The sequence below is a fragment of the Falco peregrinus genome, chromosome 6, assembly GCF_023634155.1.
Source record: "Falco peregrinus isolate bFalPer1 chromosome 6, bFalPer1.pri, whole genome shotgun sequence".
NCBI lineage: Eukaryota > Metazoa > Chordata > Aves > Falconiformes > Falconidae > Falco > Falco peregrinus.
The window spans coordinates 38,364,654-38,377,052 of NC_073726.1; the positions used below are offsets into that span (position 1 = coordinate 38,364,654).

A 12,399-nucleotide genomic window follows, 5' to 3' on the forward strand; every position below is an offset into this window, starting at 1 on the left:
GGCCGAGGCCAACTGTATGAGGTTCAACAAGGAGCAGTGCCGGGTCCCGCACCTGGGTCACAACAACCCCACGCAGCGCTACAGGCCGGGGCAGAGTGGCTGGGAAGTGCCCGGTGGGAAAGGACCTGGGGGGGTGGCTGGCGGCCGGCTGGGCATGAGCCAGCAGTGTGCCCAGGGGGCCAAGAAGGCCAACGGCATCCTGGCTTGTGTCAGAAACAGTGTGGCCAGCAGGACTGGGCAGTGACTGTCCCCCTGTACTCAGCACTGGTGAGGCCGCCCCTCGAATCCTGTGCTCAGTTTTGGGCCCCTCACTGCAAGAGGGACGTTGAGGCGCTGGAGCGTGTCCAGAGACGGGCAACGGGGCTGGTGAGGGGTCTGGAGCACAAGTCTCATGAGGGGCGGCTGAGGGAATGGGGGTTGTTTAGTCTGGACAAAAGGAGATTCCAGAGAGACATTACTGCTCTCTACAGCTGCCTGACAGGAGGCTGTAGGCACGTGGGGATCAGGCTCTTCTCCCAGGTAACAAGCGACAGGACAAGAGGAAATGACCTCAAGTTGTGCCAGGGCACGTTTAGGTTGGATATTAGGAAAAATTTCTTCACTGGAAGGGGTGGTCAAGCACTGGAACAGGCTGCCCAGGGAGGTGGTGGAATCACCATCCCTGGAGGCGTTTAAAATGCATACATGCGGTGCTTAGGGACGTGGCTTATTGGTGGACTTGGCAGTGCTGGGTTAACTAGGTTGGGTGTGATGATCTCAAAGGTCTTTTCCAACCTAAGTGATTCTATGATTCTATAAAATATTTATTCTAAGCAATAACTCATGTAAACACTTCAAAGACTGTATTTTTAGGCCAGTGCTCAGATGCAACAATAGCAAAAAGGAATTTAATAGCATTTTGTTGAACCTACCTCCACTTTCTCTGTTAGCAGCTCTTTGCAGTGTGTCTAAATGCTGGGACAGTTCAGGAAGCTTCATTCGTAAAAGATCTCGGAAAACAGCCATATCCACAGAGAGAGCGCGAAGATTATTGACAAAATAGCTATCAGGAAGCACCTTATCAATGAGGTAAATCATGATCTGTGGGGAAAATGAAATATTACTATGTAGGAGTTGCAGAGCCGATTATTTTCTAGGAATAACTGAAAAAAATATAGAATTTCAAAGTTACTTGTTCAGTAAAAAATGGTTCAGAGCCAGTGGCAACACATACCTCTGGTACCTCCATTTATATGGGGAGAAAACATTGTCAGTTTTTAAAACTGACAGGTACTCTAAGTATCCACAAACAATCAAAGTGAAAGGCCTCTTGAGGCTGTCCAGAATTTATGAATCGTTAATGACCAAAATCAATGTCACAGCAAGCTATGCCCAAATTGGAAGCATTACTCAAACCAAAGGCAACATTTGACACTTCTGATGCTTTATGTGTTTATGAGATTCTTCACACTGTTGGGAAGTTCCACTGTCCCTTCTCTGGTTAACTGCCACAACTAGAAGACAGATCTTCTAAATCATCTTGTCTCCCCCTCTCCGAAATATAAGATACTGTTCTTTAAAAAAACATTCTCCACACTTTTTACTGTGATGTGTTACCATGTGCTGCACTTCATCTTGTCACTTTAAAAGGTGCTAAATTAAGCAGCATGAGACATTTTAAACAGACATCTGTTTCAAGTGAGATAGCTCAACTATATGGGTGGTAATGTTATTAACTGGATACTGTCAAACTTTTGAGAATGAACAAACGCAACAAAGAAATATACAGAAGCTGATGCACACCATCAGCCCAACAGAAGATGCTGACCTTCATTTTACAATCTCCATGGCCACTCTACAAATCATATCCAGAAAGCCTGCATGCAGTCATCCCATCTGCTTCAACTCCTTATTAGTCTTTTGTTAACATTTCAAACGTGCCCGCTTATCACCTGTTCCATACAGCCTCTAATGCTTGAGGGGAGCATGGCACCTTCATACAGAGGAGACAATCCTGCCAATCCCTCCCTTTTCACAAGATGCCCGCAAAAATAGCTTGGCAGACACTGAAGTTCCAAGAGCACAACCTTACAGTCTTATTGCTTCCCCTTCTCTCCCTGCTGCTTGTGACCACATACTACCACTTGTCCTTGCAAGATTTTTTCAGGCAGTAACAGTCTTCTGTTACATGTTTTAAAGCATGTAGATCAGTAGTCAGTACAGGCAAATCAACAGGTTTTACACATTTTTGACGGGGTTGGTTTTGTTTTCTTTTTAAGTTTTAAGGATTGAAAAGAAACAGGTGACCAACAAGTAAGCTGGAGTCTCATATTTTGTCAGATGCCTTCCCTAACCTTTGCTGAATACTGGGTATACCTTATTGCCTTTTAAAAACACACTGTACTTTGTTCAGATATTTCAGCCAATGGAAGAACAATTTAATATAGCAACATTAACTTACAACTATGCTATCTGTGTCTTTATTAATTTCTTATGAAGAATTATGACATAAGCCATAAATCCCTATGTTAAAGAAACCATTTTAAAAAGGCTTTTGCTCCCTTCCCACTGAGTGGTATTACTTCAGAAATCTCAGGTATATGAAAGCGCAGGAAAGAACAGAAAATTTTTTGCAACACTGAAGTCCATTCTGTTTCATTGACGTGAATTTTTTTGAGAATGGTGTTTTTTTTTTTAGAAAAGCTGGTATTTATCAGTTTGCAATAGATACTTTCTTTATGACACATCTCTACATATTTATTTTTATTTGACTTTGTAATATTTCCCCACAATAACGTGCAAGAAAAAACCTTTTTACATTTCAGTATCTATGAGATTTTTATGCTTACTTTGATAGTTTCTACATATACATGCTGTGATTTTCTTGCTTATCATAGTTTCAGTAGGCTACCTTTGAGGTGTTCTTCAGGGATTTAACTTATACATGCTTGCCTCAACTACTGAAAACTCAAGCATCCCTGGCTGGGCATTGACTGAAGCTACCCATGTTGGGTCCTCTGCAGTTAAAGCTCCATGGTGTCAGTAGTGCCAGCTGTTTCCCAGCCTCTGGGAGACACTTTCCAGACACAGAGCTTTTGTTTATAACATCCTTCCCAGAAAAGGGACCTGACTGGCAAGCCCCAAGAATCCCCTTGCTCCCTTAATTCCTAGATTCTGCAATAATCCAAACATAGTTTCCCCATAGCTCCAATCCTGAGGGCAGCTTTACAGGCAACAGCCTCTGCAGCTGTTCCTAAGTCACTCATCATTTGCTTTAGATGGCACGACTACAACAACAAAACAGCCAAATGCTAATTCCCCAATTCCTTTTTTTTTTTCCCCTCCCCTTCCTGTTCCTCCCCCCACTTCCCTTTTCCCTCCCACTTCTGGGGAAATTCCAACCCTGCAAAAGCACGCATTAAGCTTGGAAAAGACATTATTTTCCATTCTTATTTTTGCCACCTAAGACCCATTTTGGTGCTAACAGCCTTCAGTGCTTTACTTCCCCAGGGCAGTCTGGTGCCATTCCATTGTCTCCTTAGCACAAGGAGCCTGATGCCGCTCACAGTAAAAGACAACTTAGTAATATAAGGATGCACACAGTTCTTATAATCAATTTGGACTTCATAAACCTTGGGCAATCATATTTCCTGTATTATCATAATGTGTTTTGGGAGCTTCTGGACAGTATGAGATCACACTAGAATGTGACAAATAGTAATTAAAAATACTGAGGGAATCTTTAGCAAGAGTAACTGAAAGAAAATTTTACTGATATAAAATAGGTATATGATGGTATTTTCTTCCTACTAGAGGCAGCTTTCTAGAATGAAGTATTAAATACTAGCCTAGCTAGCTGGACTCCTACAAGCTTTATATTTTAGGACTCAGTGAATTTAATTATTTGCCATATTTAAAATATTGTTTAAGGCAAAACAAACAGCTCAGTATCTCCCAGTCACAGTCACCTTCTAGTAATTTGACCCCAGCTCACACATACGAGCAAGTTTATACAAGGAAATACGCACATGATCTTGGCAATCCTTAACCACATCTGTAGTAAACAGCATTTCCATTCTCTGGCATATTATAAAGTTCACAAAGCTTTCTATTAATTAGAACAGAAAAAGTCTAAAAAAACCAAAACGCTGTATGACTAATGTAGCCCAGAAAGTAGCTTCAAAGTGATTTACTTTCACTTTAAATATTTATTTTGTGTTTTCCAAGAACTTGCCTTAAAATACAGCAAATTTATTAACTGCTTTGCATGTTACTGCCACACAGGAGGCTGATAATGGACTCTGAAGGTTTCAGCTATTGATGGTGTTTGGCAGCAGATTTGGGATTACAGGACAAGATACTCTAAAGCAAGTAGCAGTGGTCCCATTTATTTTTATTATGACCATTTGTTTCTGTTTGAAAAAACTCTTAGCAGTGATAATAATCAAACTGTTCATTCTAGCTCAGACAGGATAACAAACAATCTGCAGATATAAATTGGTTAACCCCTTTGAGTCCTGCTCTTTTAAGCTGTCTACAAAATTCATGCACTGATTTATTCTAAAGTTCCCTAACTAAAAGCAATCTTCAGCACTGAAAAAAAAAATTTACTCACTTTCAGGGCATCCCCTTCATTGCCTTCCATTACTTCCAGAATAAGTGCAGCTAGAATGTTAAATCCTTGACAATAGCCAACAGATTTATTCCACCTGGCATAAGCCAGCAAAACACGTTTTAATACCACTCGATCTTGCTCTGCCTCTTGGCCACAGTAAGAACTGCAGCCAGTTCGGTGAAGGTCCTTTGAAGGAGAAAAGAAAAAAAAAAATAAGCCCAAACCCAAGAACAGACAGAAAAGATGTGCATTTTCCTTCTTCCTTTACTTCTCTCTCCTGTCCCAGTTTTCCTTCCACCTCCGCCCTCCCAATACATATTCCTAAAGTTGATGACAATGTTTCTTTTTTAATCTGTAAACCTTTAGCTTACTGAAGAGGAGAAATAGGTTCAGCAAACTCTTAAGTAAACAATTTACCTAATAGATGTTCATATGATGTTGTCATGCAAGATATTAACACGTATCTAGGTTTTAAAGAGGCAAGATGTAACAGCTGCTTAATTGAACAAATAGGGCAACTGTTTTTATCAAGTTATAAAAGATCTACTAGCCAACTAAGTTTTCAAAACAAAAAACCCAACCAGAAACAGTGTCCTTCATATTTAAGCTATAAGTGAAAAAAAAATACTACTACAACGTTTAATATTTCATAAGTAATATCTAAAAGCTTAAATTACCAAGTACAGATGACAATTGTAATAATCAGGAACACAAAGCATTTTGCTCTGTGTACTCTAATCAGGGTGACTATAGAACACAATCTCTCCTAAACAGAGTGATACCTCCTGAATAGGTAAATAGACTAATATTTAAGTCACCACTGCAATACAAATCTATTAAGCTCTTCCCTAAAACTGCCTACTGCTTTAAATATTAAACACTAATTAGCTGAGAAACATACATAAAGGTGTTTCACTCATGTAAAATAATTGAAATTGCTCAATTGCTATATTCTAAAACATAATTTTTAACAACATTTGTGTTTTTTTATAGAGAAGAGGAAAAAACCTAACTTAGGTTCCTTTGTCTCTATTAAACGCCAGTATTTCTTTAAATTAAAAAAAAGTAAAAATAGAGGGAAAAAAAAAAAATCACTAATAGCAATTGTTTCCCCAGCTAACACTAACCAGACCAGTGCAGAAGGAGGAAAGATGTTATTTTTGCCAAAGCAGTTGCAGAGAAGAAAATAAATCCAAATTCTATCTATTAAAAAATAATTCAACTTTTCACTAACAAATTAAAATAAAATAACAAATTAGCTAGCTACCTTTACTATCTGGATGCCCATAGAGTCATCATCAGGATTACTTCTTTCATTGAATGTGAAACGCATAGTTTTATCCCAGTCAATGGCTATACTGTGTAAGTATTGATCAGCTAGAGTCAGCCAAACCTAGAAATACACAAAGCAAGTCAACAAAATTAATTATTTCTTAGGTAAAATATGAACAGTTTCGATATAGACAGTTAGATGAACCTTATCAGTGTCACTTATATGTCATCTGCTGTTAGACTCAAAATACGCAGAAGAGGACTGTATCTAAACCAATTTTTGCACAATTAAAGCAATACCTTACTCCTGAAAACAGAAAGGAAAGAAACAGCCAGCATTAAGTGTCCAGGTCTGTGAACTGCTTACAAAGATGCAAGTCTATTTTCAGAAACTGAATCCACAGAGGCCCTCCAAGATGGAAGCACACAACCTCCTTGTTGGTTCAGCCCTTCTAACCTCATAACCAAAAAGGAGTTTTATAGAAAGGTAACACTGCTGCAGGCTTTCCTCAGACTCAACCATGGATCTCCTGGAAACCCCACAAAAGGAATCCAGTGGTGCCTCTCTTCAGCAGAGGTCTCTTCTGATCAGTTTTGCAGAAGAAACAGCATCTATTATTAGCCATCTGAGACTGATCTGAAAGGATCACTTGGATCAGAACAACTTACTCTTGTAAGAGTGCTTCCTAAACTGTTGGTGCTACAAGGAGTTCTGAAAACAAACATTTTGACTATTTTTAAAGCCTAACAATTACCAGAACAGATTTATGCATATGTATCTAAGACAAAGGCTGGACCTTTATGAAACATTTGAAAGGTTCCTGAACCATGAAAGATACGTGACAGATCATACAATGACAAGAAGTAACAATCAAGGATCTTTCTCTTCAGGAAACTGAAAGAAATCATGAAAGCAAACTGGTAGAGTTTTAGATCAGCCACTAACACACTCAAGTGAGAAAAGCAATTCAGACACTTCCCACAGATTTAAACACTTAGACAGTTACATGATGAAGGAATTTATAGACAGCTCCCAGAATCTCGTGTTTTCTGCATTGAAATGTCCCTTCCTACACTTTTGCAAAGCAACCCATGCAGAGGAATGCTGCTATTCTGCCTCCCAGCAGCCTTTGGCACTGCTGACACCCTACTGATGTTGTTTGACTGGATTCTTTATCTCTCTGCCAGCCCCAGAAAACAAATGTCACATGCCACAGCAATAATGCAGATGTCACCCTGCTCCTTCTGCTTCCAGCAAAGGCAGCAATCAGCATGCTGCCAACACAAAATGCTTCCTTTATTTTGGTATCAATCTCAAAATTATTGGGAAATCAGGGGAATGGCAGTGGAAAAACTACATTCATTTTCTTAATGCTTCTTTTTTGGTTAGCATCATGTGGTCACATGTAAGGAATCACAAAGATGGGCAGAATCAGAAGCAAAAGACAGAGATCCAAGTTAGATGATGTGGCAGGGTGTACCCTCAGAAAGTCTGCTGATGACACAAAACTGGGAGAAGTGGCTGATAAGCCCAAGGGCACCCCGACAAGGCGAAGTGTAAACTCCTGCACCTGGGGAGGAACAACCCCTACACCAGTATATGCTGGAGATCCCACCCAGCTGGACAGCAGATTTGCAGAGAAGGAGCTGGGGGTCCTGATGGCCACCAAGTTGACCACAAGGTAGCAATGTGCCCTTGCAGCAAAGGCAGCCAGCAGCCTCCTGGGCTGCATCAGGCAGAGCGGTGCCAGCAGGCTGAGGGAGGTGACCCTTCCCCTCTGCTCAGCACTGGTGAGACACACCTGGTGAGCTGGGCCCAGTCCTGGGCTCCCCAGTACAAGAGAGGTACAGAGCTACTGAAGAGAGTCCAGCAAGGGGCCAGTGAGAGGATTAAGGGACTGGAACATCTCTCCTATGAGGAAAGGCTGCAAGAGCTGGGACTGTTCACCCTGGAGAAGAGAAGGCTCATGGAGGATCTCATAAATTCATATAAATACCTGAAGGGAGGGTACAAAGAGAACAGAGACAGGCTCTTCTCAGTGGTGCCCAGTGACCAGACCAGAGACAATGGGCACAAACTGAAACACAGGAGGTTCCATCCAAGCATCAGGGAACACTTTTCTACTGTGAGGGTGACAGAGCACTGACACAGATAGCCCAGAGAGCTTGTGGAGTCTCTTTCCTTGGGAGGATATTCAAAAACCATCTGGACACAGTCCTAGGAAATGTGTTGTAGGTGGCCCGGCTTGGACAGGGGGGGTTGGATCAGATGACCTCCAGAGAGGTCCCTACCAACCTCAAGCATTCTGTGATTCTATGACCTCTGCCACTCATGTACCACAGAAAAGTGTCTGAGAGACTTACTGGAGGTGTAGGAAAAGAACATTTCAGAAAGAAAAAAGGCTGTTAGATTGATATAATGATTCACTGGAGTTAGAGATTAAAAAAATCATAGTGATGTGAGGAAAATGATGGCACTATTCCCCACTGATTTGTAAAGAGGAACAGTTCAGTTTAGAAAGACAGCAAGAAGAAAACAGGAAAAGGAAATTAATCTCATGCATCAAAAATATATGGAATGATATATATTTTATAAAGCTTTAAAAGTATTTTTATCAAAATTGCATTTTTAAAGCTGAGATCATGTCACTCAGTTTTATAGAAATGATGAATAGACATGCCTTTTTTTAAGGCTAGGGAACTTCAAATTTGGTTGAAGAAAGAAATAAAGTAAGCTTAGCAAAATCCCACTGGACCCTTTTCTACACTAACTCAGTGCAATTTCCCATTAATGGCACACTCTACCATTCTACATCACTCGTGACTCAACTTTCCTAATTTAGCCCATCTGCCTTTCCCCCATCAAACATTTCTATGAGCATTCTTGTCAGCACTAGCATCTATCAATTTCACCTTCATAAGTTTGACAGCCTACACTGGAGATTTTCTCTCCTTTCAGTTATCTTCAGCTGCGGGGGCAGCTTCACCAGAGCAATTCCTTGAGACTGACAGAATGAAGCAGTAACATCTGTACCAGAATAAGTTACCTAAGCCTCAAGCAGAAAGAACATAACTATTGAAAACACCATCTTTACCTGTCACCTCATTCTCTCCAGCTGCCCTGTGAAGTTATCATTGAAGAATGTAAAATAGGAAAAATCACCAGTATACAACTTAAAAAGTCCGAATATTTGTTAAAAAACTCTGATAATATTGATGTTATTCACCTCTCCTGAGAAACCCACAGGCAATATTGTCCCACAAAGCATACAGGTCTACTTACCTTTCTTCGCCATTCTTTTGGTACGCCTGTTGGCAATCTGGCCACTGCTTTGAGTGCATCATGCCACTAAAAGCAAAAGCATCCAAAAATGTGTAAAATCCCCCATTAGTTTAATGGAACAGTACAGCAACATTTCCAACACTGCAGACATGCACATTCATTTCATTTTACAGCACACATTTCAGGTTTAACAGCTTAATCCATTCACAGGGAAAATATAGATTAACTACTTAATGATATAACAAAAATATAATATTCTAGGACACAAAGAATTATGAGATATCTGAGTAAACAATGAAAGCCTACTGCATTTTCCAAATATTAATGGAACAGTTCTTGATGCAGCTGCAAATAATATGCTGACATTATGATGACAGATGCACTTTTTAACTAGGGCAAGTACCTTGGTTGAAGGGAACCTAGTCCTTTATAAACTCAAGAGAAAAACGAATTTAATTACCTGCTGAAAACCATTTTGACCTAGAGATGGTTCAAGAGTGAATTTCAATTTTGTATCAACCCCTAGAAACAAAAAGGGGAAAAAAACAAAACAAAACCAAAACATGGTTATTTTCATTTAGCTCAGAAGGGGGCGGGGGAACTCCCCACAATTGAAAAACCTCAAGATTTCAGCTACATGTTTCAACAACCACATTTCAAACTGTTTCTGTGAATTCTTGACTTAACATGTACCTTGAATCCACTGTGAAGAAATACGCAGACAAAATGTTTTTAAAATGCAGTAATACCCTCTTTAATGATGTAGATCAGCACAACTCATTTCACTAAAAATCATGTAGTTCACTATTCTACAAACTGTATTTTTATACTGCAAACTATGATATGTATCCACAGAAAAAAAATATAGAGAGACAGCTTCTGTCCATCTATTTCAGCTTCTTGACATTAAGCCACTCAAAAATAATATCTAAGTTTGGGGTGCTAAAATTATTTTATTACTCAATATCAGGGTTCTACATTGGGTCAGTATTCTCATTTAAGCTCAGATTTTATTTGGGCCGTACGAGACAACTATTTTTGTTTTAAAGCACGCCTGCTAATAGTCTATAAAACACAGTATTACACAAACTAATAGGATCTCGAGTTTGGCCCACGCTGGATCCTAACTGTGGCACTGGTGCGTGCCATACCACGAAAAAGAGGAACACTTTTAATTGGCTTTACATCCCACACCGCGAACGCACAGGGCTGGGGTCCTTCCCGTGCCGCTGTCCCGAGCTCGGGTGCTGAACGCCGCGTCGCACCGCACCGCCTCCCCTCCCGCCAGTGTCCCGGCATAAAGAATAAAGCCTTCCTCTATTGTTCCTCCGTAATTTAATATTATGTATTGCTCCATAGCTAAAATTAGGTTATGCATAGCTTTTCCTCTTTCTAGAGCATCAAAGCAAACATTTTTAATACATATTTTAATAGCCAAGTATAAAAAACAAACATATTTTAATCCTGCGAGTTTTTAAGTATATGAGATCAACAACAGTAATATCAGTGCTTTGGACGACTATGCCTATGAGTCTGACAGAAATCTAAACTATAGCGGCATTTGATAGTTACGGAATGTAAAATGCCTTTCAGCATTTGCATACTGAAGTGGTAATAAGTAATTTAAAAGCCTTACTGCCTGGTAAATATATATCCAAAGACCAAGCCTTCTCCTTCAAGGCTTTTTTTTTTTTTTTTTCTTTTGGTGGGGGAGAGGGAAAAGAAAGAAAATTCACACAAAACCCCAGTATTGTTTAGAATTTTTTAGCATTTTAGAATTGCATCACCGAGACCTGGGGACTGGTTCTTTCATTTGCCTGCTTCAGATTTAAAAGACATGTTTGCAGATCTAGAAAACCGAAAGCTTTAAACTATAATAGAAATTGCTTGAAAAACATTAAAGGATTAATAGTTATTCCTGGTAGTAACTGTTTATTAGCATTCTTCCCCATAACTCCACAGTACTTCAGCAGGGACTCAATAGATAAATCTCTTCAGAATAACTCAAAGCAATGTAACAATGCCTGGAACCTACTAAGATGAAATTGCATCATGTCTGTTGTAAATGTAAAAAAGTGAGTCTCACTCCCAAGCAGTCTAGTGGCAAGTACTAGAAAACTCTAATACATATGAAAAGATATCATGTCCAAGAACCCCTTTTGTTAAGGTAACAGATGTCAACATGTTGTCTAACACTGCCTTGTAGCAAAGAAACAACAGCCTTCCAAAATAATCACGTACTGATTTCCAACTCAGCAGCCAAATATTAATAACGTCACAATTTTCCAAGACTTAAAGATCCCAGTAACAACTTATCTCTTTGTCTTACAAGCTTCCTAAGAAAGATGCAAGCAAACACAGCCAAGTCTGCACAAGATCAAGCACAATAAAATATAACCTCAGAGTAAGGCAAAACGTATCTATCATTTACATGATCATGACCATTACACAGAGGCCCAGACAGCTGTCTCTCTTGACTAAATGAGAATGAAATGAGACCTTTGAACCTCCATCTACAGAAGATGTGGACAGGTGTAGACAGGTGTGATAATTACTAGAAATGAGAATAACATCATGTGATAACACCAGACTCCACGGCATATTCTCTTGAGTATGGTGAGGAATCTCTCAGTCAGGCCATTCACTGTAACTTCTTGTAGAAGCCACAGAGTTGGTGTTCCCTTATTTGTTCTCAGTTAGAAATATTCCCAAAATCAAATTATGTAATAGTTTTATGACAGGGAAGGGGAAGAGCCACAAGGAGTGAGCCACACACCATACAGGAATGGTTCCTTATTCCTATCCATGTTAAAGAATTTACATTTCCTAAAACCAAAACCTTGTTCAATAGCAAGTGAGGAAAAAAATAAAAAGCTGCAACACAAACAGTACAGACAGTGCAAGGAAAGGCTATATCCACCCAGGAACTTCCTGGGGCATCTTCATGAAGGCAACCAGCAAGCTGGGAGAAGCATTTCATTGCCTGTTATTTCTGGCACAAGAACCATCTTGCTATGTGCAGTTTCTGCACTCTTCACTGAATCTGTCCTTGGACTTGTAGCGGTTCAAGGAAATTAATGCCTATCCCTACTCCAACCTCTCCTGGCTTTCCAAACCTTTCTATTTCCATAATTCCCCTTTTCCCAACAAATCTCCCACCCCTGTGCTCCCCCCCCTCGCTTTTTTTTTTGGTAGCACTCAGTCCCATCCTTTTCAGGTTGTCCACTTTTGCCTAGATCATGACCAGCTT

At 40.0% G+C, this 12,399-nt stretch overlaps 1 protein-coding gene across 7 annotated transcripts in view; it reads right to left on the reverse strand.

Moving 5' to 3' along the window:
• The window catches only part of TBC1D30 (TBC1 domain family member 30), a 60,637-nt gene that overhangs the window by 18,455 nt on the left and 29,783 nt on the right, over positions 1 to 12,399 (reverse strand). For all 7 annotated transcript variants that reach the window (XM_027793395.2, XM_027793397.2, XM_027793396.2 and 4 more), the window contains 5 exons: positions 9,610 to 9,671; positions 9,150 to 9,215; positions 5,862 to 5,987; positions 4,595 to 4,780; positions 912 to 1,080 (listed from right to left, as the gene is read on the reverse strand). In XM_027793395.2, the coding sequence (XP_027649196.2) occupies positions 912 to 1,080; positions 4,595 to 4,780; positions 5,862 to 5,987; positions 9,150 to 9,215; positions 9,610 to 9,671 (609 nt within the window). The remainder of the gene's footprint in view (positions 1 to 911; positions 1,081 to 4,594; positions 4,781 to 5,861; positions 5,988 to 9,149; positions 9,216 to 9,609; positions 9,672 to 12,399) is intronic.